The sequence below is a fragment of the Aquarana catesbeiana genome, linkage group LG01, assembly GCF_042186555.1.
Source record: "Aquarana catesbeiana isolate 2022-GZ linkage group LG01, ASM4218655v1, whole genome shotgun sequence".
Lineage (NCBI taxonomy): Eukaryota > Metazoa > Chordata > Amphibia > Anura > Ranidae > Aquarana > Aquarana catesbeiana.
The window spans coordinates 284181773-284205737 of record NC_133324.1 but is presented as its reverse complement, the minus strand read 5'-3'; the positions used below and the strand labels follow the sequence as shown (position 1 = coordinate 284205737).

The 23965-nt window shown below is 40.2% G+C and overlaps 1 protein-coding gene across 1 annotated transcript in view; it reads left to right on the top strand.

Moving 5' to 3' along the window:
- The first annotated feature begins 413 nt into the window (after nt 1–413).
- The window catches only part of DERL3 (derlin 3), a 38323-nt gene continuing 14771 nt past the window's right edge, over nt 414–23965 (top strand). Inside the window, exons 1-4 of the mRNA XM_073629196.1 lie at nt 414–607; nt 3372–3437; nt 6834–6907; nt 12068–12161. Of these exons, the coding sequence (XP_073485297.1) occupies nt 515–607; nt 3372–3437; nt 6834–6907; nt 12068–12161 (327 nt within the window). The 5' untranslated portion in view covers nt 414–514. The remainder of the gene's footprint in view (nt 608–3371; nt 3438–6833; nt 6908–12067; nt 12162–23965) is intronic.

Below are 23965 nucleotides of genomic sequence, written 5' to 3'. Positions count from 1 at the left end.
CAAAAGAATGCCGGTTTCCCTTATGATGAATGGCGGCGGCGGCAGCACCCGACAGCCGATCCGAAAATCGGCTGGGGTGCTGACATCGCGGGCTCCCTGGACAGGTAAGTGTCCATATATTAAAAGTCAGCAGCTACAGTATTTGTAGCTGCTGACTTAATTTTTTTTTCCCCGGGCGGAACACGGCTTTAAGTGGTTAAACCTGTAAACAAATGTCAGAAAAAGGCCTGGTTCTTAACTGGTTAAGGGTTTTTTCAGGGTAGAAAGTTTGAGAAACAAATGTTTCAAAGACTAGCTAGCTTTGTCAGTAGTATACTGTACACTTGTGATATACACCTAGACAGAATACATACTGTGATGATAATGCAAATACGGCAGTGACATCTTGGCAAGGAAGAGCAATCAGTTTATCTTTGGGCGGGGGATGTGGCAGAGAATAAAGAAGGATATACTTGGCACCTGATCAGAGCAGCTGTTACACTGAAGACTGCTAGGCTCCCTGCATATACACAGCATGGCTCAGCTTGGTATCACCTGGGACTACCAACTTATCCCGACTGTTACCCGGGCTTACACCGTTGCCTGCCTGATCACCACTGCTGCTGTGGTAAGAGGTGACAGCAATGTCACACAAGAGGGTTACAGAAAGGGAATAATTGCCACGTCTTCCAGGGACAGAGGTTTTAGATCCTGGAAGTGTCCATCACTTTTTAAACACCCATCAATATCACAATAAAATCCGTACTCTTTTAGTTTAGTTATATCTTTACATTCTCAGTATATTCAAAGTTAAATACTTCTGTGAATTAGGGCGTTCTTGGAGTAGCCCTTATATATTCCCCCCTCATCCTCTTAACAGTGAGTTGATGATACGTTGTTGGGTGCTGTCCAAACATATTACGTGTCTATAAATTACGTAAGTGTACAATCTCTTTTTATACATTTCAGTTCAATGGATGGGAAAAATAGCATTAATACATTGTGGAAAAAATCAGATCACAGCAAGTGCTTTTTTTTTTTTTTTTTGAGCTAATTTCAGTACTGCATGTGTGTTCTTTATTGAAAGAACATATTAGACTGGGAGACTCACTGTGCAAAGTAATTGTCCAACTTTCACCGTTTATAACCCACAACACTCCTCCACTTGTCTGCCTTGTTGGCCCTTTGGTCTCCCCAAAGCTGGATATATACTAGTAGAATGTTATTCAAAATGTTTTTTTTTAAGAGCAATACTTTGGTTTTCTAATCATTAGCAGGGCAAAACTGATGTTTGTTTGAGAAAAAAATTCTATTCTGCTTCTTTGAATTTTCTTGCCACTGCGGTCCAAAACAAATTAATTTCTAACAGTGATAGTTGTTTTCATTCAGCAAAGTCCATTCACTCCAAAATCGAATGTTAAAAGTTTTTTTAAGTACTTTTGGAGGACATTCATCGGGTCATCGATTGTATGGAGAACTCTTGTACAAATGTTCTTGTATAAATGTTATGAAAATCTCCTAGTGTATGGCCAGCCAGTGGCGTAACTAGAACATTCAGGACCTCAGAGCCGGTGGCGGAGTACCAAGGCCCGGTCGCAAGTGCAACCTTTGAGACCCTGGTAGTTCCGCCACTGGTGTCAGTAGTTTTTTATGTTTATTTAATTTTTTTTTACAATTTTTAAATTTTTTTAGGTACCTTGTTTGGGGCTTTGGTGAGATTTCAGAGGTCTACACAGCCCTTAATCTCCCTCTCTGCAGCCTCAGCTGCACAGAATGAATGAACGGGAATAGCTCTATACAGAGCTTCCCGTTAATTCAAAAACCGAAGTAGTTTACTCTTCCTCAGTTATGAATGGACAGAGTCTATGATCGGTACAGATTACTGACTCTCCATTCAGAAAAGGAAGGGGCAGGTAAATGACACATTTACCAGGGGTGCTGGAGAGCACAAGGGGGGCAGCAGAAGGAAGCTGGATAGGAGGAGCAGTTACATATAGAGGAATTGATCTCTTTCCATTTTCCTCTTGCAGCCGCTGAATGCCTGCGGGAGGGAGTGACAGGGAGAAAATGGAGAGATTGATTCCTCTATATGCAGCCGCTCTTCCTATTCAGGCGTGCAGCATGGGGCCAGTTCACAATTGCGACCTCTGTAGTTATGCCCCTGTGGCCAGCTTTAGAAAGGCCAAGTAGGGGTGGAACTAGACATGGGACATAGGCTGAGATTTGTATATAATTTCTTCTAGCTAAATTTCTGGTTAAACTAACTAACTGACATGTTTTCATTGATGTCTGCTTAAAGCATATTTGAACCCAAGTCCTGTGATGGGGAGGCTGTATTGGTTTTCAGGTATTTTTCCTATATTTTTGATCCTATCAATAACACATAATGCTCACTCACTGTGCTGTATCTATGGGAAGAGCAGCATAGTCACCCTGGAACAGGATCAACATACTGCATAATATTTCTATTCTTGTAGGAAATATACTTATGAGTATAGTATAGTATGAACAGATAACAATAATGCAGCCACTACATCTAAGGAATGTAATACATTAAATAATTTATTTCCATGGTCACGTTGTATTTGAGGTGATGTGTTCTAGCCTTTTCAAAAGAAACATAATGGAGTGCTGAACAACGAATGATGACACATGACATTAAATATATAATGATAAGCTTGCATCGTAAAAGGCACTTCCAGTGTATATGCAGTATATTTAAAGTACAAGTAGACCTTAACTGAGTGACATTTTAGTTTTCTGATGTAACAATTGTAATTTTTTTTTTTAAATAAAGTGGTGGGTTTTTTTTTTACCCATCACAGTGCTGTTGATCTCCTGCAGCCACTTTCTTTTACATGCACGTGCTTTAGTGATGGCTCTATGGCATTTAACAGGGTGAGTTTCCCGATGGTGACAACAGTGGACGACTTTTCCTCTTATTTGTGTGGAAACAGCTGCTTGTAGTCTCTATAGCTAATGTGACAACACAGGAGAACTGGGAGGCCAGGACAGAGCGTTGTCACCCTATAACAGGACTAGCCTGAAGAAGGACCATAATGGCAGGATCCCCAGGTATTTTTTTTAGTAAAAGCAGAAGATTTAGAATTATTAAACGTTTTAAATTACATTAACATACTAAAGAATAGGTTTACATACATTTTTTTCTTGTTTTGGACAGAGTGGGGAAAGGATTACATTTCTAGCAGGTTATTATTGTCTGTGTCCTCCTTGTGGAAATCTTGCTCACTTCCTGTATCCTTCTCACTGGGACAGGAAGAGGAGATCTCTCCAGGCTGACTTCCTGTCATTCAATATTGGTACTATAGAAATTGCAGGCTGTCTTATTTATTTGCAATATGAAATTATTACATGTACTTTCTCACCTGTAGGAAGCTGACATCATTAGTCCTTTCCAGCTTTACTTCAATACCGATCTAATCTTTAGGAAACTACAGGTGAGTCAATTTAAACCCTAACTCAAGGAAAATATTAAAAAACAAAATCCACCCTTGCAGTGGGGCCCCACCAGTACTGCAAGAGCTAATTGCTTGTTATGTGTAAGGGGATGTTGAATGGCCTCTTTCTTCATGGAAACTCATGTAAATTCATTCAGTGCAAATCGGGCAAAACTGAATGTTCTCAGGCTATATTATCTGCAGATCAAATGTTATTCATTAAAAAAACAGTATGAATGAGGAAAATACTGCACTATGGCCACTAGATGGAACCAAGTATCACAGGAAATAAGTGTGCCCATCAGCTCCATCTAGTGATCATAATGTGACATTTTCCCCATTCACACCGTTTACCATGAATAACATTCAATCTGGAGAGAAGCCTATAAGCATTCAATTTTGACCCCTTTGCACAGAATTAGTTTACATGCAGTTTCGATGGATACATTTTTTCAAATGACTTTACCCCTTAATATACCTTTAAAGCTGAACCCCAGGAATTTAAATTGTAAAAGTTGCTGGATTACTAGCGGTTAAGTCAAAGAAGGTGCATGCCACCTCATGGACTTATCAATTTAATTTATAATTCACATTTTTACCGAGCGCTCCAACACTGGACCTTCTGGTTTCAGCTCCTGTCCTCCTTGTGCACAATTACGGAGCACTTTGTATTATGTGAAGCCATTCACAAAATACAAAGCCTTCTGTGAATGGACAGTAGAGGGGAGAGAGATGCTGTGTGTGTGAGAAGACAGCGTCTCTCCAGTCAGAGAGCCAGGAGTGTAGCGATAGCTGTATTACCAGTGCTCAGTAAAACATGCACCTGGCTGGACTTCTCTTGTAGTAAGCCAGCAGATTTTACAAAGTGGCCGATTTCCTGGAGTTTAGCTTTAAAATCATCTAGTGTACGTATTATACACATGGGCTGACAAAGAACATGCTACCAGGAAGAGAGCGCAAAATGAGAACAAGGGTGAGCTCATCAGTCTGCTGCTGTTCCAGAATGATCTAATCACAGGTTGAGGAGAGGGGGGTGACTTAGCTGTTTTGATTGACCTCAACAGAGAAAAGTCAGGTCACCGACATGCCTGTGTTGTCTGGCAGGGCTGTGTACATCTCAGATCTGGATGGAAAGAATAACTAATAATTTGGCAGCTAAAACTGGTGTTCAGCCTTCCCTGCCACATACATTACTCCAATGTGAACAATAAATTTAGGCAGATAACGTGGTTTCAAATAGATTTTTATGTTTTATGATCTATTTACCATTGAAGTGTACCTTTTTTATTTTCTTCTGACAACATAAAAAATCAGCACCATGTGTCTTGCCCATTCACAAAACCCACAGCAGCAATGTCCTCACATGCTGCTCCTATGAATGGGCAAAGCACACAAGAAGGAGAAACAATACCAATGCTAGAGTCAATCAAAGGTTGGGGGCGAAAGTACAGTATAAGCTGCCCTAAAACACAACTCTGATCATTTTTTTTTCTTTTGGTAAGAAGAAAAGAAAAATCAGATACGTTACAGCTGCAAATATATCATAACACATTTTAAAATAATGGCGCCGATAATTGAGCTTTAAAGCGCCACTAAAGTAAAAAATATTTACTTTTGTTCCAATGATCTGACGCCTATGAGGTCCCGACAGTATCTCCTTCCTGGCTTCTTCCGGGTTCCAGTCTTCGAAAATTTTATATGTGCAGGAATCCCAGCGCACAGGCACTGTGCCACAATGTAAACTAAAGTTGGCCATTGATGGATTTTTTTTTCTATTTAGCCATTGGGCCGAATGAAAAAAAAAATGAATAGACTCCTCCATCCACACAAATAGATCTCCACTGTCAGAATACACTGATCAGAAGCTGCAGCCCATTAGCTGCGGTCTCTGATTTAGAAGAAATTTTCAACAAGCATGTTTGACAGATGTCGGTTGTTAGATTGCCTACTGCCAAGCAGGACTGGCCCCACATAGATCAAAATTCATCTAGTCTCTGCTGAACCACCCAAACGATTAACAGTACTGCTCACGGAATTGCTATATTACTGCAAAACTCTGAAGTAATAAAAAGGAAACGTGACATATCCATCTTAGAAAAAAAAAATAGCTGGGTACACACTGAGAAAATTGGAAGAAAATTCCATATGAGGAACGACCATTCGATTTCATATAGTATGTACACAACTTTCAACATCTGATTCAGACTTTTAAAATGAAAAATTCCGAAGGGACATATGCCATTTTTCTCGTACGTTAATAGAACTAATGATTTTCATTTAATGTGTATTGACAATCACAGGCATGACTCCTCCATCCACACAAATAGATCTCCACTGTCAGCATACACTGATCAGAGGCTGCAGCCCATTAGCTGCAGTCTCTGATTTAGAAGAAATTTTCAACAAGCATGTTTGACAGATGTCGGTTGTTAGATTGCCTACTGTCAAGCAGGACTGGCCACACAGATCAAAATTCATCTAGTCTCTGCTGAACCGCCCAAACTTTGATCCATCATTGGCTGAGCTCAGTGTACATTATAAAGAGGATTACGAACAGCCAGGTAAGTATATTTTATTGCAGAAGAGGCATTGGGGGAAATTTACCAAAACCCAGAATCAGGTGCAGCTGTGTATGGTCGCCAATCAGCTTCTAACTTCAGCTTGTTCAATTAATATTTGACAATAAAACATGGAAGACGACTAGTTTCTATACAGTGCTGTACCAGATTTTGCACATCCCAGTTTTAGTAAATCCCCCCCCCCCCACTTCCTATTGTGTGTCAATTAAAATCTCCCTGTTTGCAATTTTTTTTCCCAACTTTAGTTCCGTTTTAACTAGATCATGTAAGCTGCATACCTGAGCATTTTTTGAAGAAAAGATAGTTTATCACTTTATCCTATGTTATTACCTTATCGTGTCATCTACAGAGTGTATAGAGCAGGGTTTGTCAACTAGGGTTCCTCCAGATGTTGCTAGGGGTTCCTTGAGAAATGAGCAATTTCTGCTTCTCAGATAAATTCCCACTGCCACCATTGAACTTTTTAGCTATTTGTAAGGGGTAATTCTTCCCAGTGTCTACAAGTGTAAGGGGCATTCTACCCACTGACCACCACACTAATGTATCATGAGTTGTAGATATAGTAATTTTTAGCAGGGGTTCCCCAAGACCAGAAAGTTATATCAAGGGGTCTTCTGTGTTGAAAAGGTTGACAAATGCTGGTATAGAGCATGTATAAACAAAAATATCTTTCACGTATGAATGTATAATAGTCGAGATTTGACAGTTGATAGTGGATTTCTTCCCTTTCATCCCCGACATAATTTACTACTGCACAAATTTAAGCATTGATTCTGCTTGCACAGACCAATCATATCTTTTTCTTTTTATTCCACAGATATGGAGACTAATAACCAACTTTCTGTACTTTGGAGAATTGGGTTTAGCTTTCTTCTTTAATATGATTTTTATGTATCCTTTTCAGACTGCTGGAGATAGTGCACAATTATATGACAAAGATGAAATATGGAAACCTATTAATATTCATTAATGCTTCATGATTTCACAAACCGATTAACAGTACTGCTCACGGAATTGCTATATTACTGCAAAACTCTGAAGTAATAAAAAGGAAACGTGACATATCCATCTTAGAAAGAAAAAAAAAAATAGCTGGGTACACACTGAGAAAATTGGAAGAAAATTCCATATGAGGAACGATCATTCGATTTCATATAGTATGTACACAACTTTCAACATCTGATTCAGACTTTCCAAATGAAAAATTCCGAAGGGACATATGCCATTTTTCTCATACGTTAATAGAACTAACGATTTTCGTTTAATGTGTACTGTTTTCGTACAAGAAAAATCAGAAAGAAAGAGTGCATGATCAGAAACAAAAAACAAAAAAAAGGCTTTGTCATATGAGAATTTTTGTACATTATTTCCATCCTCGGTTCTGGCTTGCTGTAAGACATCAAGGAAAACTGGACGATCGTTCACCCAATTTTCTTATAGTGTGTATCCACCTTTAGGCCCCTTTCACACAGGGCAGATTCTGTTGTGATCATCAGTTGATATATGAACTGATCCCCTGCTACTCGGAGCAGAATAGACGGGTGACATCTGTGTGCACTCGGTATCTGCAGAATGGACAGGGGCAGAGCCCGTTCTACTCTATGAGTAACCGGACTCTGCTGTCTATTTACACCCAGCTACCTTAGATCTACTCTGCTTAAGCGGAAGAGGACGGAGTCCTCCCCATGTTTTTTTTTTTGGCAGGCCTGATTAGACCACTTGTCCATAGGGATAAATAGACCTTCTGATCAGGTCCGCTTGAAAAAATGAGAGGGAGAACTGATCAGAACGCCCATCTAAAAGGACCTTAAAGGCTTTTTTCACACCAACTGTGTTCATCCCGATCAGCATGGGATCTGTGAACAGATTCCTTGCTGAATTATAGCTGAATAGTAAGGATTTCACTTTTGTAACACAGGAAAGGACGCAGACCTTTTAATTTTTTTTTTTGCTGGACCTAGATAGACTTGGAGGTAATTGGATGTAAACAGACCCATATCCAAACACTAACATTAAGCTTCCTTTCAGACCCACCTGAAAAACTGAAGTTAATGAAAACTAACAAATATAAAGATGGTCTTATCTCAGTTTGCAAATGAGGAAATACCCTTAAATTACCCTTTAAGTGGTTAGAGCTCTTGCCTTGCATAGTTGGAGGTCTAGGTTCTAATTCCTTTGGTGACACTAACTACATGAACATGATCAGTTCAACCTGCGTATGTCAGGATTCCCTCCCAAAAACACACCTGGACTACTAGTTGCCATCTAACTACATTGATTCTTGAATGTGTATGTTAGGTCATATACATTGCCTTGAAAAAGTATTCATAACCCTTGAAATGTTCCACATTTTATTACGTTCCAACCAAAAACGTAAAATGTATTTTATTGGGATTTTATGTGACCAACACAAAGTGGCACAAAATTGTGAAGTGGAAGTAAAATGATAAATGGTTTTAACATTTTTTACAAATAAATAAATAAATATCTAAAAAAAGTGTGGCATGCATTTGTATTCAGCCCCTGAGCCAATACTTTGTAGAACCACTTTTCGCTGCAATTACAGCTGAAAGTCTTTTCGTTTATGTCCCTACCAGCTTTGCACATCTAGAGAGTGAAAGTTTCACCCAGCTCAAGCTGTCAGTTTGGATGGAGAGCATCTGTGAACAGTAATTTTCAAGTTTTGTCACAGATTCGCAATTGGATTTAGGTCTGGACTTTGACTGGGTCATTCTAACACATGAATATGCTTCGATCTAAACCATTCCCTTGTAGTTCTGGCTGTATGTTTAGGGTTGTTGTCCTGCTGGCAGGTGACCCTCCACCCCAGTCTCAAGTCTTTTGCAGACTCAAACAGGTTTTCTTCTAAGATTCCCGTGTTTGGCTCCATCCATCTTTCCATAATCTCTGACCAGCTTTCCTATCCCTGCTGAAGAGAAGCATCCCCACAACATGATGCTGCCACCACCATGTTTCACGGTGGGGATGGTGTGTTCAGGGTGAGGCGTAGTGTTAGTTTTACGCCACACATAGCGTTTAGGACAAAAAGTTCAATTTTGGTCTCATCTGACAAGAGCACCTTCTTCGACGTTTGCTGTGTCCCCTACATGGCTTCTTGCAAACAGGACTTCCTATGGCTGGCTTTCTTTCAACGATGGCTTTCTTCTTGTCACTCTTTCACAAAGGCCAGATTTGTGGAGAGCATGACTAATAGCCGTCTTGTGGACAGATTCTCCCACCTGAGCTGTAGATCTTTGCAGCTTCTCCAGAGTTACCATGGGCCTCTTGGCTACTTCTATTAATAATGCTCTCCTTGCCCGATCTGTCAGTTTAGGTCAGGGGTAGGCAACCTCGGCCCTCCAGCTGTGGTGAAACTACAAGTTCCATGAGACATTGCAAGACCCTGACAATCACAGGCATGACTCCTAGAGGCAGAGGCATGATGAGATTTGTAGTTTCACCACAGCTGAAGGGCAGAGGTTGCCTACCCCTGGTTTAGGTGGACGGCCATGTATTGGTAGGTTTGCAGTTGTGCCATAGTCTTTCCATTTTTGGATGATGGATTGAACAGTGCTCCGTGAGATGTTCAAAGCTTTGGATATGTTTTTATAATCTAACCCTGCTTTAAACTTCTCCACAACTTTATCCCTGACCTGTCTGGTGTGTTCCTTGGCCTTCATGATGCTGTTTGTTCACTAAGGTTCTCTAACAAACTTCTGAAGGCTTCACAGAACAGCTGTATTTATACTGAAATTAAATTACACACAGGTGGACTCTATTTACTGATTAGGTGACTTCTGAAGGCGATTGGTTCCACTAGATTTAGTTAGGGGTATCAGAGTAAAGGGGACTGAATACAAATGCACACCACACTTTTCAGATATTTATTTTGAAAATCATTTATCATTTTCCTTCCACTTCACAATTATGTGCCCCTTTGTGTTGGTCTATCACAAAAATAAAAATAAAATACATTTATGTTTTTGATTGTTACGTAACAAAATCTGGAAAATTTTAAGGGGTATGAATATTTTCAAGGCACTGTATGCCAGGAACAGTAAATTGTATGCTTATTCAGGGATAGGACACACAACTACTTAAATCAGTCCCTATGTAAAGGGGACATAAACCCTAGCAAGAATGATCATTGGAGGAGAGCAGATGGAGTTCCCAACATAGCTAGAGAACTGACCACGATGCGTTCTCCTGTTTAGTGTGGTCATTTTATAATAGGAAAGCAGAGGGACTGGCAGGCATACCAGGGCTTTCACCCAAGAGAAGGAATACAAAGAACAGGATACCTTTTCATATAGGTACATGGTACAGCAGGTACATCTGAGGAATATTAAATATTGGGTTTACATACTCTAAGTAAAACTAATGTGTTGTGCACATGTACTGCAGTGCATTGTTGTGCATCACAATATTTAAAGAAAAAAAAATTAACTTTAATTACAGTCATTCAACTTAATGAGCATATTGTTACATGCTGCATTGCGTTAAATATATGCCTGCATTATTTTACTGTAACACACACCAATACAGCATCAATTTCCACTAGTTTACAAAAAAAGCACAAGTTAAAATTTACATATATTTATTAAACTCAATACATTTGTATCTTTTAGATTTAGTTGGAATTGTGTAAGCTTGTTTTTTATGCACAAATAATGATTTTAGTGTATTTTCTATAATTTTGCAACATTTCCTATCATGGGACCCAGAAAATCAGTGGCGCCTTTTTTTATTCCATCAGTCTCATGCTTTCAGAAAATGTTTGGTTTGGGCATACTTTTACAAAGTGTGAAAAATTGCAAAAATGATCTGGCTGTTAAGAATACAAGTAGAATTACACAGGGATAAAATATAGACTCTCGCTCCTTTTTTTTCCTCTTTCCCTTTTTTTCAGAAATGTATAGGAAAATCCAGTTTAGGTCAGACTTACCCCTTCATACATGCTTTGGTATGTGCAGGTCCAGGCAGCACTTCATCACTCTAATGCCGCATACACATGGACGGACTTTCCAACGTAAAATGTGCGATTGGAGCTTGTTGTCGGAAATTCCGACCGTGTGTAGGCTCCATGGGACAGTTTTCATTGGAATTTCCGTTGCACAAAATTTGAGATCTGGTTCTCAAATTTTCCGACAACAAAATCCGTTTATAGTAGCAAGGAAACTCCGGACTGCTGCACTCTGAAAACGATCATCTTTACTTCAAAAGTTTTAAAATCCAACAAAAGTCATCAGATGCGATAGGAGAATAGCAATAGCTAACGCGTTTCACATACAAAGAAGCTTACTCATCTGAGTAAGCATCTTTGTATGTGAAACGCGTTAGCTATTGCTATTCTATCGCATCCGATGACTTTTGTTGGATTTAAATTTTTTTTAAATAAAGATGACCGTTTTCAGAGTGCAGCAGTCTGGGATTTCCTTGCTACTATAGGCTTGAGCACAGTCTGCCCCTGACTCTCATTGAGGGTGGAGGTTTTCCTGACGGTCCACGGAGCTTGGAGAGCAGCATTACCTTTCCAACAAAATCCGTTGTCGGAAAATTCAATCGTGTGTACACAATTCCGACGCACAAAGTGCCACGCATGCTCGGAATCAAGCAGAAGAGCCACATTGGCTATTGAACTTAATTTTTCTCGGCTGGTCATACGTGCGGTATGTCACCGCGTTCTTGATGTTCGCAATTTCCGACCAACTTTGTGTGACCGTGTGTATGCAAGACAAGTTTGAGCCAACACCCGTCGGAAAAAATCCATTGATTTTGTTGTCGGAATGTCTGATCGTGTGTACGGGGCATTAGACTGAATCTCAGTCTGGCCATTATGCTTCATAGCTGGGTGCTGGCACATGTACAATTGCCATACGATTATGATATCTCAGTAAACACCAGTTATATAGGACAACACCTACCCAGTTCATATATTGAATTTGAGTTTGAAACTTGATTATATCAAGGAAGCCTTTTCTTAGTAATGGTGCCAATACTACTGTTTAATACTACTGTTTAGTTTCCTTTACAGATAGCTGTTGCCTCCAGGTACAGATATTGCAAAATGCTAGAAGAAACCTCATTTAGGGGTCGTACTGCAGATTTTGTATTCATGTTTCTTTTTGGAGGATTCCTCATTACTGTATCCTTTAAATAATTAGTATACAATACCACGTTCTTTATTGAAGTGGCATGGCATGCAATCATGACATGTGAATTTGCAACCCCCAAGTTTAGCAAAAGATGTCAGATAATCATCACTATTTTGTAAAACCCTTTAAAGCTGAATTACAGGTATGATATTCATTGCATACTTACATTGGTCAAGTAATCTGGTGATAGGAGCAATCTTCCCGATTCTGTGCCACTTACCCTCTGAACACTGACCACATAGGGGTGAGGGGTGCTCACTTGGCACTGCTGCTATTCACCAAACGCATATTTTTTGTTTTTAATGAATATCAGGTGTTCTCTGGTTGGATGAGGTGGAGAGGAGGAACAGTGACATTACAAGACCTGTAATAGAGGACTGGAGTAGAGTAGACACTTCCCTAGCAGTGCCTCAGGTATGTAATATGCATACATTACATTGGTCCAAGTTGGGATATGTATGCAATACAATATTGTACAATGTACAATACAATGTATGCATTACAGCTCATATCTGAAATTCAGCTTTAAAGGAAACTGGTAATAAGTAATACAGTATATGCTGGCCTTCCCTACATGCTAGATGTCTACCACATTTCTAGAGACATGTGGAGGTTGTCATTACTGACTTCTGTATATGCTAATTGCTTGGCTGTCATGTTTAATCAGTGGGTGTAATGCATTGAGATACTGACCCAAAACAAGTATGCAGATCATGAGCTCAGATTTAATTGCCAAATGCACGTTCTAGGTCAGTGCTATTACAGACATCTAGCATGGGCTATGCTATCAAAAGCATATTGACTGCTGGTGATTGCTGTGTTTGCATTTTAGGTTGTTTTGGGGTCTTTCCTTGCAGCTTTTTAACACCTTTTCTGTCACTTTTCAAATAGCCTTTTTTTTCTTTCCTTCCTTCAGACTCAGTAAGGGGAGTGGTTAATTGGTCACAAGTCTCATTGAAGTTTAAAGCACAACTGCACTTTATGATTGGAGCACATTTGCACATATGTATATGGACGTTTTTTGTCATAGATTTTTTTCACTCATTAATTTGATTGTTTATAGTATTGCGAGCGCTGTAATTATATATACTTTTTATTGAGCCAAGTGAAAAGCACTTTGTGTACAGCAGTTGCAACCACTAGCATTACTATTTTTTATTCGCTTCTAGCGCGAGTATATATATTTGTTTCACTGTTTTCTCTTTTGAGTGCACTCAGCAGCTATGGAAGTACTTAATTTTGTTAATAATAGGGTAATTGATGCAGGTCAATTCTTTTCACACAACATTGGTAATTTAGATTTGAATCACGATTTTAAGGTTTTGAAAAATGCTTTAGATACGCAGGTTAGAACCTGGTGGGATGTCTTCACTTTAGCAAAAAATGTGAAGGATGGCATCACTCCTAGGAGATCAAGATGGGATGTAGCTCCCAATGATGGCATGACAAGCAATGAATTGGAGGTTGAATGGTTCTCTTTTTTCAGTCTCACTGAAAAAAGATTGTTAGAACTTTTGATATCTAGGAAAGAAAATAAAATTAAAGTTATTGGAAGCCAATATCAATGCTGTCAAAGCCAAAATAGCACCTTTAGAAGGATCAGTTGAATATGAAGATAAAATGAAACACCTCCAAGATTTTGTGGGAAAAGGTGGATAAAGAAATTCAATAGAAAAATATGAAAAAAAAATACATGAGGGATACCAACGACTAAGACCAATAAGGTGTAAAAATGGCAGGATGCCACTGAATTAAGAGTCTCTCGTGCCTCCACAGAGGAAAGAGAATTCACTCACCTCATCCCTACCCAACCTAACCCCCAACCAGGCACCTGTGGTTCTAGGCCTCAACAAACTCACAATGGAAAAAATAGTTGTAGGCCCCAGGGTGACTCCAGTTGGTATGGAACGCCCACACATAATAGGTATGAACCCCTGTATCAAGAAGAGTATCATTCTTCCCCGAAAGGGTATTACCACCAAGATGGATATGGTGACAATAGAGAATGGGGAGGTCCTTCTTGTACCCTGCCCCAATCCAGAGAGGGTCCTCCCATCAGAGGACAAAGAGGGCACCCAGGTTATAACATCCACAGAGGGGATTTTCAGAGGAGGGGCTAAGGAAGCCAAAGGGGGAGAGATGGCCCTTTTTTCGGGGGGAAAAGAAGAGGCCAGTATCCCCAGGAGAGTGGGGGAGGGGAATGGAGACCCTGGTACCCCATGGAACCTCCCAGACCATATGGGGGATGAAACAAGAAAAGAAAGCTAAGTGGATGTAGAGGAGGAAAAAGAAAGCGAGAGACTCAATGCAAAGAATCTTCAACCTTAGTGACGCCACATTTACAGTAGATGAATTAAAAGTTTTAGAATTAGGCCTTAAGTATGCCCCAGATCAATAAATTTGATGTTTTTATTGATCTTCAGAAATTCATGAGGAAATTAAATATTAAACATTTCAACAAATTCAGGTCTCCTTCAGAACAGGAGCCTTCCTATTATGATCAGACCGATTTGAGGAACAACTCCATTTTCAGTCCTAAAAATATCAATAACCATTTTTCAGAAGTCTTCAAAATTTTAGTTAAACAGGATTTAGATCATTTACAATTGAAACCTAGTAGACGTAAAAGGGAAAATCCAAAAAGATTTATAATCTTTGGGGCTGACAAAGTGGGTGGCTTGGTGATTCTTAACAAATCTGACTACTTAGTTGAGTTAAACAGATTAATAGGTGATGTAGAAACATCTGAAAAATTAAAAGGCAAGCCAACAGCTAAATACAAGGCCAAGTTAAAACGACTGGTAAAGAAAGCTCAGGATGAAGGTATTGTTATTAAAAGAGAGGCAAGATATTTAGTGCCTGGTGCTCCTAGGGTCCCCGTCATTTATCAATTACCAAAGGTTCACAAGAATCCTTCCAAGCCTCCCGGTAGACCCATTGTTAGTGGAGTTGATTCTCTATTTGCTAGAATGAGGGAGTACTTGGATTGTTTGTTACAGCCTATGACTCAAAAATGTTTTAAGGATAGTAGAAATCGAATGGAATTATTACAGGGGGTTGAGGTTGATCAGGATTATATATTGGCCAGCATTGACGTCAACTCCCTATATACGAATATTAAACAGCAACATGCCATTGAAGCAGTAAAATGGGCCCTCAACAGTACTAATATCTAGGGATGCACTGCAGGCATGGTACAGGAGACAGTCAGGGACTGCAGGCATGGTACAGGTACTCTATAGGGGAGCACTCAACTAACAGGATGGGAGAGAGCCTGCACCTCCTTTCTGCCGCTGACACTTCTCCTGTCCTCCGCCTCTGGTCCCAGCCCTGAGTGCAGGGATTGGAGAGAAGCTCAGTGGCCACAATGTCCATGGTGGGGTGCCACAACTGAAATCTGAGGAGCGCCCCCATAGATCCAGCCACATCTTCTGTCTCGTGGGAGAGGAGCTGGCTGGACAGTACAAGGAGGAGGGAGAGAGCCCCGCTGCTCAATGCAACAGGATACTGCCTGTACAGTGTCTACATACAGAGCCCCTTCTACAGAGGATTTTCTTATTAAGTCTTTGGATATGACCATGAGACACAATTTTTATTTGGCATGACAAACATTTTTTTAGACAAATACAAGGTGTGGCGATGGGGGCCCAATATGCCCCATTCATGGCAAATCTTTTTATGAGCCACTGGGAGAAAGAAGCCTTTTTTGATAATGTTATACCTCATTTAAAATTTTATAAAAGATATATAGATGACATGTTTATCGTCTGAACAGGGACACGAGATACCTTTTCACAATTTCTGGATGAAATTGAGAACAATCGTTATGGTATCTCCTTCACATGTTTTGGACCGTGTAGTATTTAAAGCCAATCACCAATTGTTTACTAAAACTAACTTCAAGGTAGTTGACAGGAATGATTACATTCCATTGGGAGTGCAATCCCTAAACGTCAAGAAGATTATGATGTACAGGCCGTTATTTTATAAGATCAATTCCAGGAAAAAGGCTATAATTTTAAGGATCTAGTAAAAACTAAGACAATAGTTGGAGAAACAAGGAGAGAGGACCTGTTCAAAAAGAAAGATGTTATTAAGAAAGATTATGAAGTTGCTTTTATGACTAGTTTCACTCGTCAGCACAAACAAATGGAGAAAGAAATGGCCCCTATTATTGAAAGATGCAGATTTAAAGAAAGTTTTACTGTTAAGACCTCAGTTCATATATACCATGCCGCCCACTCTGCATTTTAAACTAGCACCCAATGTAGTAGACCCACCAAGGAAGGTTTGCACCTTCTTGGACCAAGTGGATAACTACAATTGTGGGAGGTGTGTGATGTGTAAAACTTCCAGGCACAGGGTCAGGAAGACTACGCATTTCACCTCTCACACACTGGGCAAGTCCCACAAAATTGGGAAGTTCATCACTTGTGGGACTACCCATGTCACCTACCTTCTAACCTGCCCATGTGGATTATAGTATGTGGGTCGAACCACTAGGAAGTTGGGAGTTAGTCTTCGAGAACATGTGAACAGTATCAAAAAGGGTTATGAGCACCAGTGTGTCCAACCACTTTAAACTCCATCATGGGAGGGATCCGAGTGGTTTGACATTCTGTAGATAAAGTTGAGGGTCACTGGAGAGGAGAAAATCTCAAGAGGGCCATCTCCCAGAATGAGACCCAGTGGATTCATTGTCTAAAGACAATGAGTCCTTTGGGGTTAAACATGGCATTGGATCTAAATTGTTTTCTTTCAAATTGGTAAATGTATTTTTATAAAATTTTTTATCAGGAACTTCATGTTTTCATTTATCTTACATTTATTATTATATTTTTATCTTTTATTTTCATTTTTATTATTTTTAATTTATATTTCATTTTATGTTTATCTGTAATTTGTTTTATTTGTATTGTGATGAGTACATTTCAATTTAAAATTTATGGTAGGAAAGTACTATTTTTATATTTGATTTATGTCATGCAATGATTATACAGACTGACGCCCTTTGGATTAATTCTAACCACTTGCCGCCTGCCCACCGTCAAATGATGGTGGGACAGTGCGGCTCTCGTTCTGGGTGGACGTCATATGATGACACACTGAAAGGGTGGGGGCACGCACTGATGATCAGTGCCCTGATTACATTAAAGTACCACCAGTGCCAGCAACCCATGCTAACCAGTGCCAGCAATCAATGCCCACCAGTGCCAACAATCAGTTCCCACCACAGCCAGAAATCAGTGCTGGCTTTCAGTGCCGCCTATCAGTGATGCCCATCAGTAAAGCCCATCAATGCCGCCCATCAGTGCCACTTATCCATGCCATCTATCGGTGCCCACCAGTGCCAGCTATCAGGACCCACCAGTGCCACCTATCAGTGCCCATAAGTGCAGATTAGTGCCTCCTCATCAGTGCCACCTAATCAGTGCCCATCAGTGCCGCCTCATCAGCGCACATCAGTGAAGGAGAAAAAAAATTACTTATTTACAAAATTTAAAGACAGAAACTAAGAAAAACTTTTTTTTCCCCAACATTTTCAGTCTGAAAGCAGAAAAATGGCTTGGGCAGGAAGGGGGTGAAAGTACCCTGTAAATAAGTGGCTAATATTGTACATGGGAATTAGCCACTATATATTGTGTGTCTTTTTTGTCCAACCTTTAAAATGGCCGTCAGCATTTACTGGTAATAAACCATACATCGTGGGAGGCATTTTTTGCCTAACCCACAAAATGGCCGCCATAATTCTTTTCATTATTTGATTGGCTGAACAAGAGGGAAGAGACTGTTCTCTTGTATTTAAACCCAGCTCTGTCAACCGGAAATGAGATGACGCCCTGTGGGAGGGTGAAACACGTTGACGCAATTTCTGATTATCGATTCCAAACAACGTCACTTCTGGTTTTGGAGGAACGCACGTGGGATGTGGCGTTTCCTGGCATTTATACGTGCAATTTCGATGCATGATGAATTTTTTAGCTTGTAAGTACCTAACCACGTTTGCACATTAAAGATCTGCTAAACTGTACATCAGTATTAGTCCCTCTTTTCATTTTTGGTGACATATGACCATCACGATTGAGGGAGCTCTTCATTGGATCCTTTTGCCATTTATTTCCAGCGTTCTAGCCTGAACGACCCCTGGACTGAAAAAAGATAGGTGTCCATTATTTTCGGTGAGTTGGGACACAGGAGGGGTGTGTGGCGCACCTTCAAGTTTGGAGTACAACTGCACTTTATGATAGGAGCACACTTGCACAATGTATATGTACGTTTTTGTCATTTTTTCACTCATTGTTTATAATATTGCAAGCGCTGTAATTATATATATACTTTTTATTGAGCCAAGAGAACAGCCCTTTGTGTACAGCAGCTGCAACCACTATTCTTACAAAATTGTATTCACTTCTAGCGCGAGTATATACAGTATCTCACAAAAGTACATTTTGTGAATATTTTATATCTTTTCATGTGACAACACTGAAGAAATGATACTGCTACAATGTAAAGTAGTTGGCAAGACACACTTGTCTTTGTACACCTCACCTGGTTGCCACCACACACGCCTGACACCATCTGAACCAAATAAGTTGGTCTCATCAGACCACAGGACATGGTTCCAGTAATCCATATCCTTAGTTTGCTCGTCTTCAGCAAACTGTTTGCGGTCTAACTTTTGCATCATCTTTAGAAAAAGCTTCCTTCTGAGACGACAGCCATGCAGATCAATTTGATGCACTGTGCGGGTTATGGTCTGAGCACTGACAGGCTGCCCCACCCACCCCTTCAACCTCTGCAGCAATGCTGGCAGTACTCATACATCTATTTCCCAAAGACAACCTCTGGATATGACGCTAAGTACGTGCACTCAACTTCTTTGGTCAACTTAAACCGCTGTATGGTCTTGGCCACCTAGCTGCAGCTCAGTTTCAGGGTCATGGCAATTTTCTTATAGCCTAGCCCATCTTTATGTAGAGCAACAATTCTTTTTTTCAGATCCTCAGAGAGTTCTTTGCCATGGGGTGCCATGTTGAACTTATAGTGACCAGTGTAAGAGAGTGAGAGCAATAACACTATAGACCTGTTTGTTTAACTTCTATAGTCGGGAAGATACTGGAGAGTTTAAAAAAAAAAGACCACATAGATGTGTTCTTGCTGGAAAAAAATATGTTAAGCAACAGACAGCATGGAGTCATGAAAGACAGAAGTTGTCAAACAAACCTGATTTCTTTTTATGAAATTTTTTCTCATGTGCAAGGTAAAGTCTACAGGCTTGGAAAGATCAGATTGTAAATGGATAGAAAACTGGCTAAAAGATCAAATTTAGAGAGTAGTGGTTAATGATGCTTACTCTAAGGTTATCAGTGGGGTACCCCAAGGTTCAGTGTTGGGACCCTTACTTTTTAATGTCTGTCTAAATGATATAGGGTCTAGGATTAAAAGTTAAATTTCTGTCTTTACAGAGGACACCAAGCTATGCAGTGGATTAACATCCTTACAGGATGTCTCCAATTTACAAGCCAACCTCAATGCACTGTTTAATTGGGCAACTAAGTGGCAAATGAGGTTTAACGTTGATAAATGTAAAGGTATGCACTTGGGGGGCTACAATTATGCATGCATTATACATACTAGGGGGAGTCCAACTGGGGAAATCCATAGTGGAGAAGGATCTGGGTTTATAGCACCACCTACAGGAGTAGGACACTAGGCAGAAAACAGCACCAACTATAGGGCAGTCCTGGCTGGTATAACCCCCATCTCTGCTATAGGCAGCCGAGTCACAAAGCAGTACAAATAAACGGGAGGGGTGGGTGCTGTGTCTGTCAATGAACTCAGAGAAAGGGATTTTACAGTGCATAACAAAAAATCCTGTTCTCTTATTTTCATTGACAGACACAGCTTCTTCTGTATTTTGACTATAGAGACATCAGAAAGTAGTGTCTCAATGAGGTGTGGAAAAACCAGAGCATACAGGCTTAGATGGCGCTGCCATCTCTTTTCTGCATTTCTACAGAAACCCTGCCTGCTGCCGTCTAAAGTCATCACCTCACCCCCAGAGACTAATCCCTTTTATGAACCTTAATTTTATGAACTTTCATTTTATGAACGCTCATGTCAGAGACTCTGATCGCCCATGCTCTTTTTACCCGGCTCATGAGTGTGTTTTTTGTTTCTGGTCACACTTTTATGGCACTAAGTTTGATGGGACCCATACCACCCACAGTCACCCAACCCAAGTTTCCGGCAGGAAACCAGGTTCTCCGTTAATGGGACATGAATAGCCCACAATGGACCCCATGGCAGACAATTATCAGGTGCTTATTGCCTAAAAATAGGCCTTCTTGTCCCCAGACTTCCTTAGCCTACGCTGGTTTCTACAAGCAGAATTGTTTGTTATACTGTTTATTTGATCTTCCCACTGTTTCATATCCCTCATTGGTTCTGTACTGTTCTTTAAGGCGTGAAATGCTTTTGTCAGAAACCATGAATCAGACAGAAGTACAGTTAAATCACACGTGTTTAATAATAAAAAAAAACAGAGTGAACTTAGTCAAAACAGCCAGAGTTCAGGAACCGTAACAGATAGTCAGACAAGCCTAAACATCAGGGAGCCAGAAATGAGCATAGAACAGCAAGTAGGATCTGGAGCCAGAAGGAATGTCAGCCAAGCAAGTCTTTAACAGGAACACAGGCAGAGCATTTCTAGAGATGTGACCAAGGCGAAGGCAGAGATCATCTGGACTAGACGGCTTAAGTAGGCAGGACTGATGAGCAGGATATCAACAAGTGAGTCACTGTGGAGAGATAGGAGCTGGCAATTAGCTGACAGCTGAGCGGCCAGCTTTGAGAAGGAAGGTCTGAGCCCAGCCCTGACAGCTTTAGTTATTATTTATTTTTATACTTAATGAGCGGTTATATCCAATGTAACTGCCCCTGTTGGGAAGCTGGGGTGCCTGCGTACCCACCTGGCATCCCTCCTTCAGAGGGCTACTTGGGGTGGATTATGGCCGCCACCCCCCTCCCTTGTCCCAGGGCAACCATCAGTGACTTATTTTACAGTAGATGACTGGCTTTTCATATGATCCTTATTCAGAAGCATATAACTTCTTGTAAATCAGTTACCAGACAGTTTTTCCCTTTTTGCATACTTTGCATTTTTTCACTGAATATGCATGGCATGGTATATACTTATTCAAAAGTTATTAAAGTGGCAATTTTTAACTCTAAAAGTAGCGCTGTGGTATATAAATATTCTCAATACAAGTAATCAAATCTTTTTTTCCTTTTAAATGACATTTGGCCATTTATCAACCCTGCAGAGGCACACAGTGACATCTATATATGAGGTGAGAGCTGGTGTATTGAAATATGGAGCATGTCATAACATGCAAAGAGAGTGGGAGTTATGAGAGTCTGGTAAGGTAATTTTAGAAGACATCCCAACCAGGGAAGATTGAAACACTGTTGGTTTTTGATAGCAGCACTTGCTGGATTTTTAGCACAAATAACACTGGGTGTACTTTTTTTTTGAGAATGCAGACATTTACAGCAGTTAGGAGCCCCAATTATGGTATATTTCTGTCCATATTACTAATCATAACATATGCCACACACCTGTAAACAGTACTCACAATTGGACATCTTCCAAAACACCCCACTCGTGCACAAAAAATATATCCATACTTTGAGTTAATTTGCACTTTGATAGCTTTTGTATACGGATATTTTAAGGTGGCAGCAGTGAAAATGTAATTTATTCATTAATTTTTTATTTGTTGAGACATGGATTAATATTGCGATACACTTATGAGGATTAGTTTCTCTATAGCGCGGAGATTATTTATAGATTATATGGTATATACTTGCCAGGGCACTCAATGCAGGGGTTTTCCTGGGTCACCCCATTTCTAGCTGCCTACAGCCTCTGTTGCTCCATCTCCCTCCCACCCCCCACCCCTTTTTTTTTTCTTTTACCCGTCCTTGCCCTCTCCTTAAGGTCTGTACGACCATTAGTCAAGATATCTATGGCACCCGTAGGTAAACTCTGTATTTGCTTTTTTTTGTAATAAGTGGTTTCATTTCATTGGATTGTTTTTCTGTATTTCTCTAACAAAACCTTACCTACAATTGCTATGTGACCTCCCAACTTGCTCAATTGACAGTTTCTATTATAGGAGATCCCTTTCACGTGTGATAATCCATGTCTCCCTCCCCATCTCATTGGTCTAAGAGGCCCCTCTATTGTATAGAGCTCTCTAGGTATTAATACCTGGCAACAATGCTAGACAGTGTTGTATTATCATGGTCCTGTTGTGGTTCCAAAAATGTGGTCTGTTTCTAACATCTCTATTCTTTCTCTACCTACCATATGTACTTCTCTTACTCTCCCTGTCCCCTCCTACTCCAGAGGCCCTGTGATGATCCCACCACATCAAGTTATAGGCTCAGAAAAATTGGCAGTTGGAGAGGCTATATGGACTGTCATGGTACAGTAAAGACACAGTTGTAATACAAAAATATATATTTATTAACCACTTAAGCCCCAGACCATTTGCCTGGCCAAAGACAAAGTTGATAGGGGAGCAAAATAATACTCGCCAATACTGCCAGCACCAAAATGCTAGGGTTTCACCAGGCCTGTAAAGGCAATCTCCCGGGCGAGTGCGGGAACCAGGTAAAATACAGAAATGTAGAAAGCCGTTTCAAAAAGAAAAAAGAAAAATATACTACGTAGAAACATCCAAAACAAGGATGACTTTCATAAAGGTCTATAGTAGGGATGAGATATCTCAAAAACCCACGCCTTATTGATCAAAAATAATTTGGAGATATATAATAAAGGAGATACGAACCTACAAAATCTTCATACAAATATGCATGGCAAGGCAGGGAGTGTGGATCATCAGGTGGAGCGCTCTAATCCAAACTGGACAGTAGTTCCTCAAAATGGAAGCGGTGTTCTATATACAAATTTAAAACAAACACCAGACAATACAATAAAAGGAGGGGATCACGCCATTATGGCATATGTACAGTATATCCCAATGTATCAGAACCAATCGATACATAACCTTGTACACACTCACCTAAATCGGATGTTAAATCACCAAAGGGATCAAAATTCCTCTTATGCCCTGTACACACGATAGGATTTTCCGACAACAAATGTTTGATGGGAGCTTGTTGTCGGAAATTCTGACCATGTGTACGCTCCATCGGACATTTTCCATCGGAATTTCCGAAAAACAAAATTTGAGATCTGGATGTCAAATTTTCCGACAACAAAATCCGTTGTAAGAAATTCTGATTGTGTGTACACAATTCCGAAGCACAAAATTCCATGCATGCTCGGAATCAAGCAGAAGAGCCGCACTGGCTATTGAACTTCATTTTTCTCGGCTCGTCGTACGTCACCGCGTTCTTGACGTTCGGACTTTCCGATAACATTTGTGTGACCGTGTGTATGCAAGACAAGTTTGAGTCAACATCCGTTGGAAATAAATCCACGGTTTTGTTGTTGGAAAATCCTATCGTGTGTACAGGGCATAAGAGTCACAGCTATAATGTCTGCAACCCACTGATTCAAGCAGGGAATCCAAACAATATACAGATACTCAGGTGGGGGCGTTTTCACAGCCAAAAACACAATTTCCACTCAAAAGCATCACCATCCAGGTAACCTAAAGTAAACAGGAATATAAATGACTATCAAAGTCAAAAACACTTGCAAAGTATACCAAAATGAGACTAAGAGTCAAAAGGGATACTGACCAGTGAGCCTGCTCCA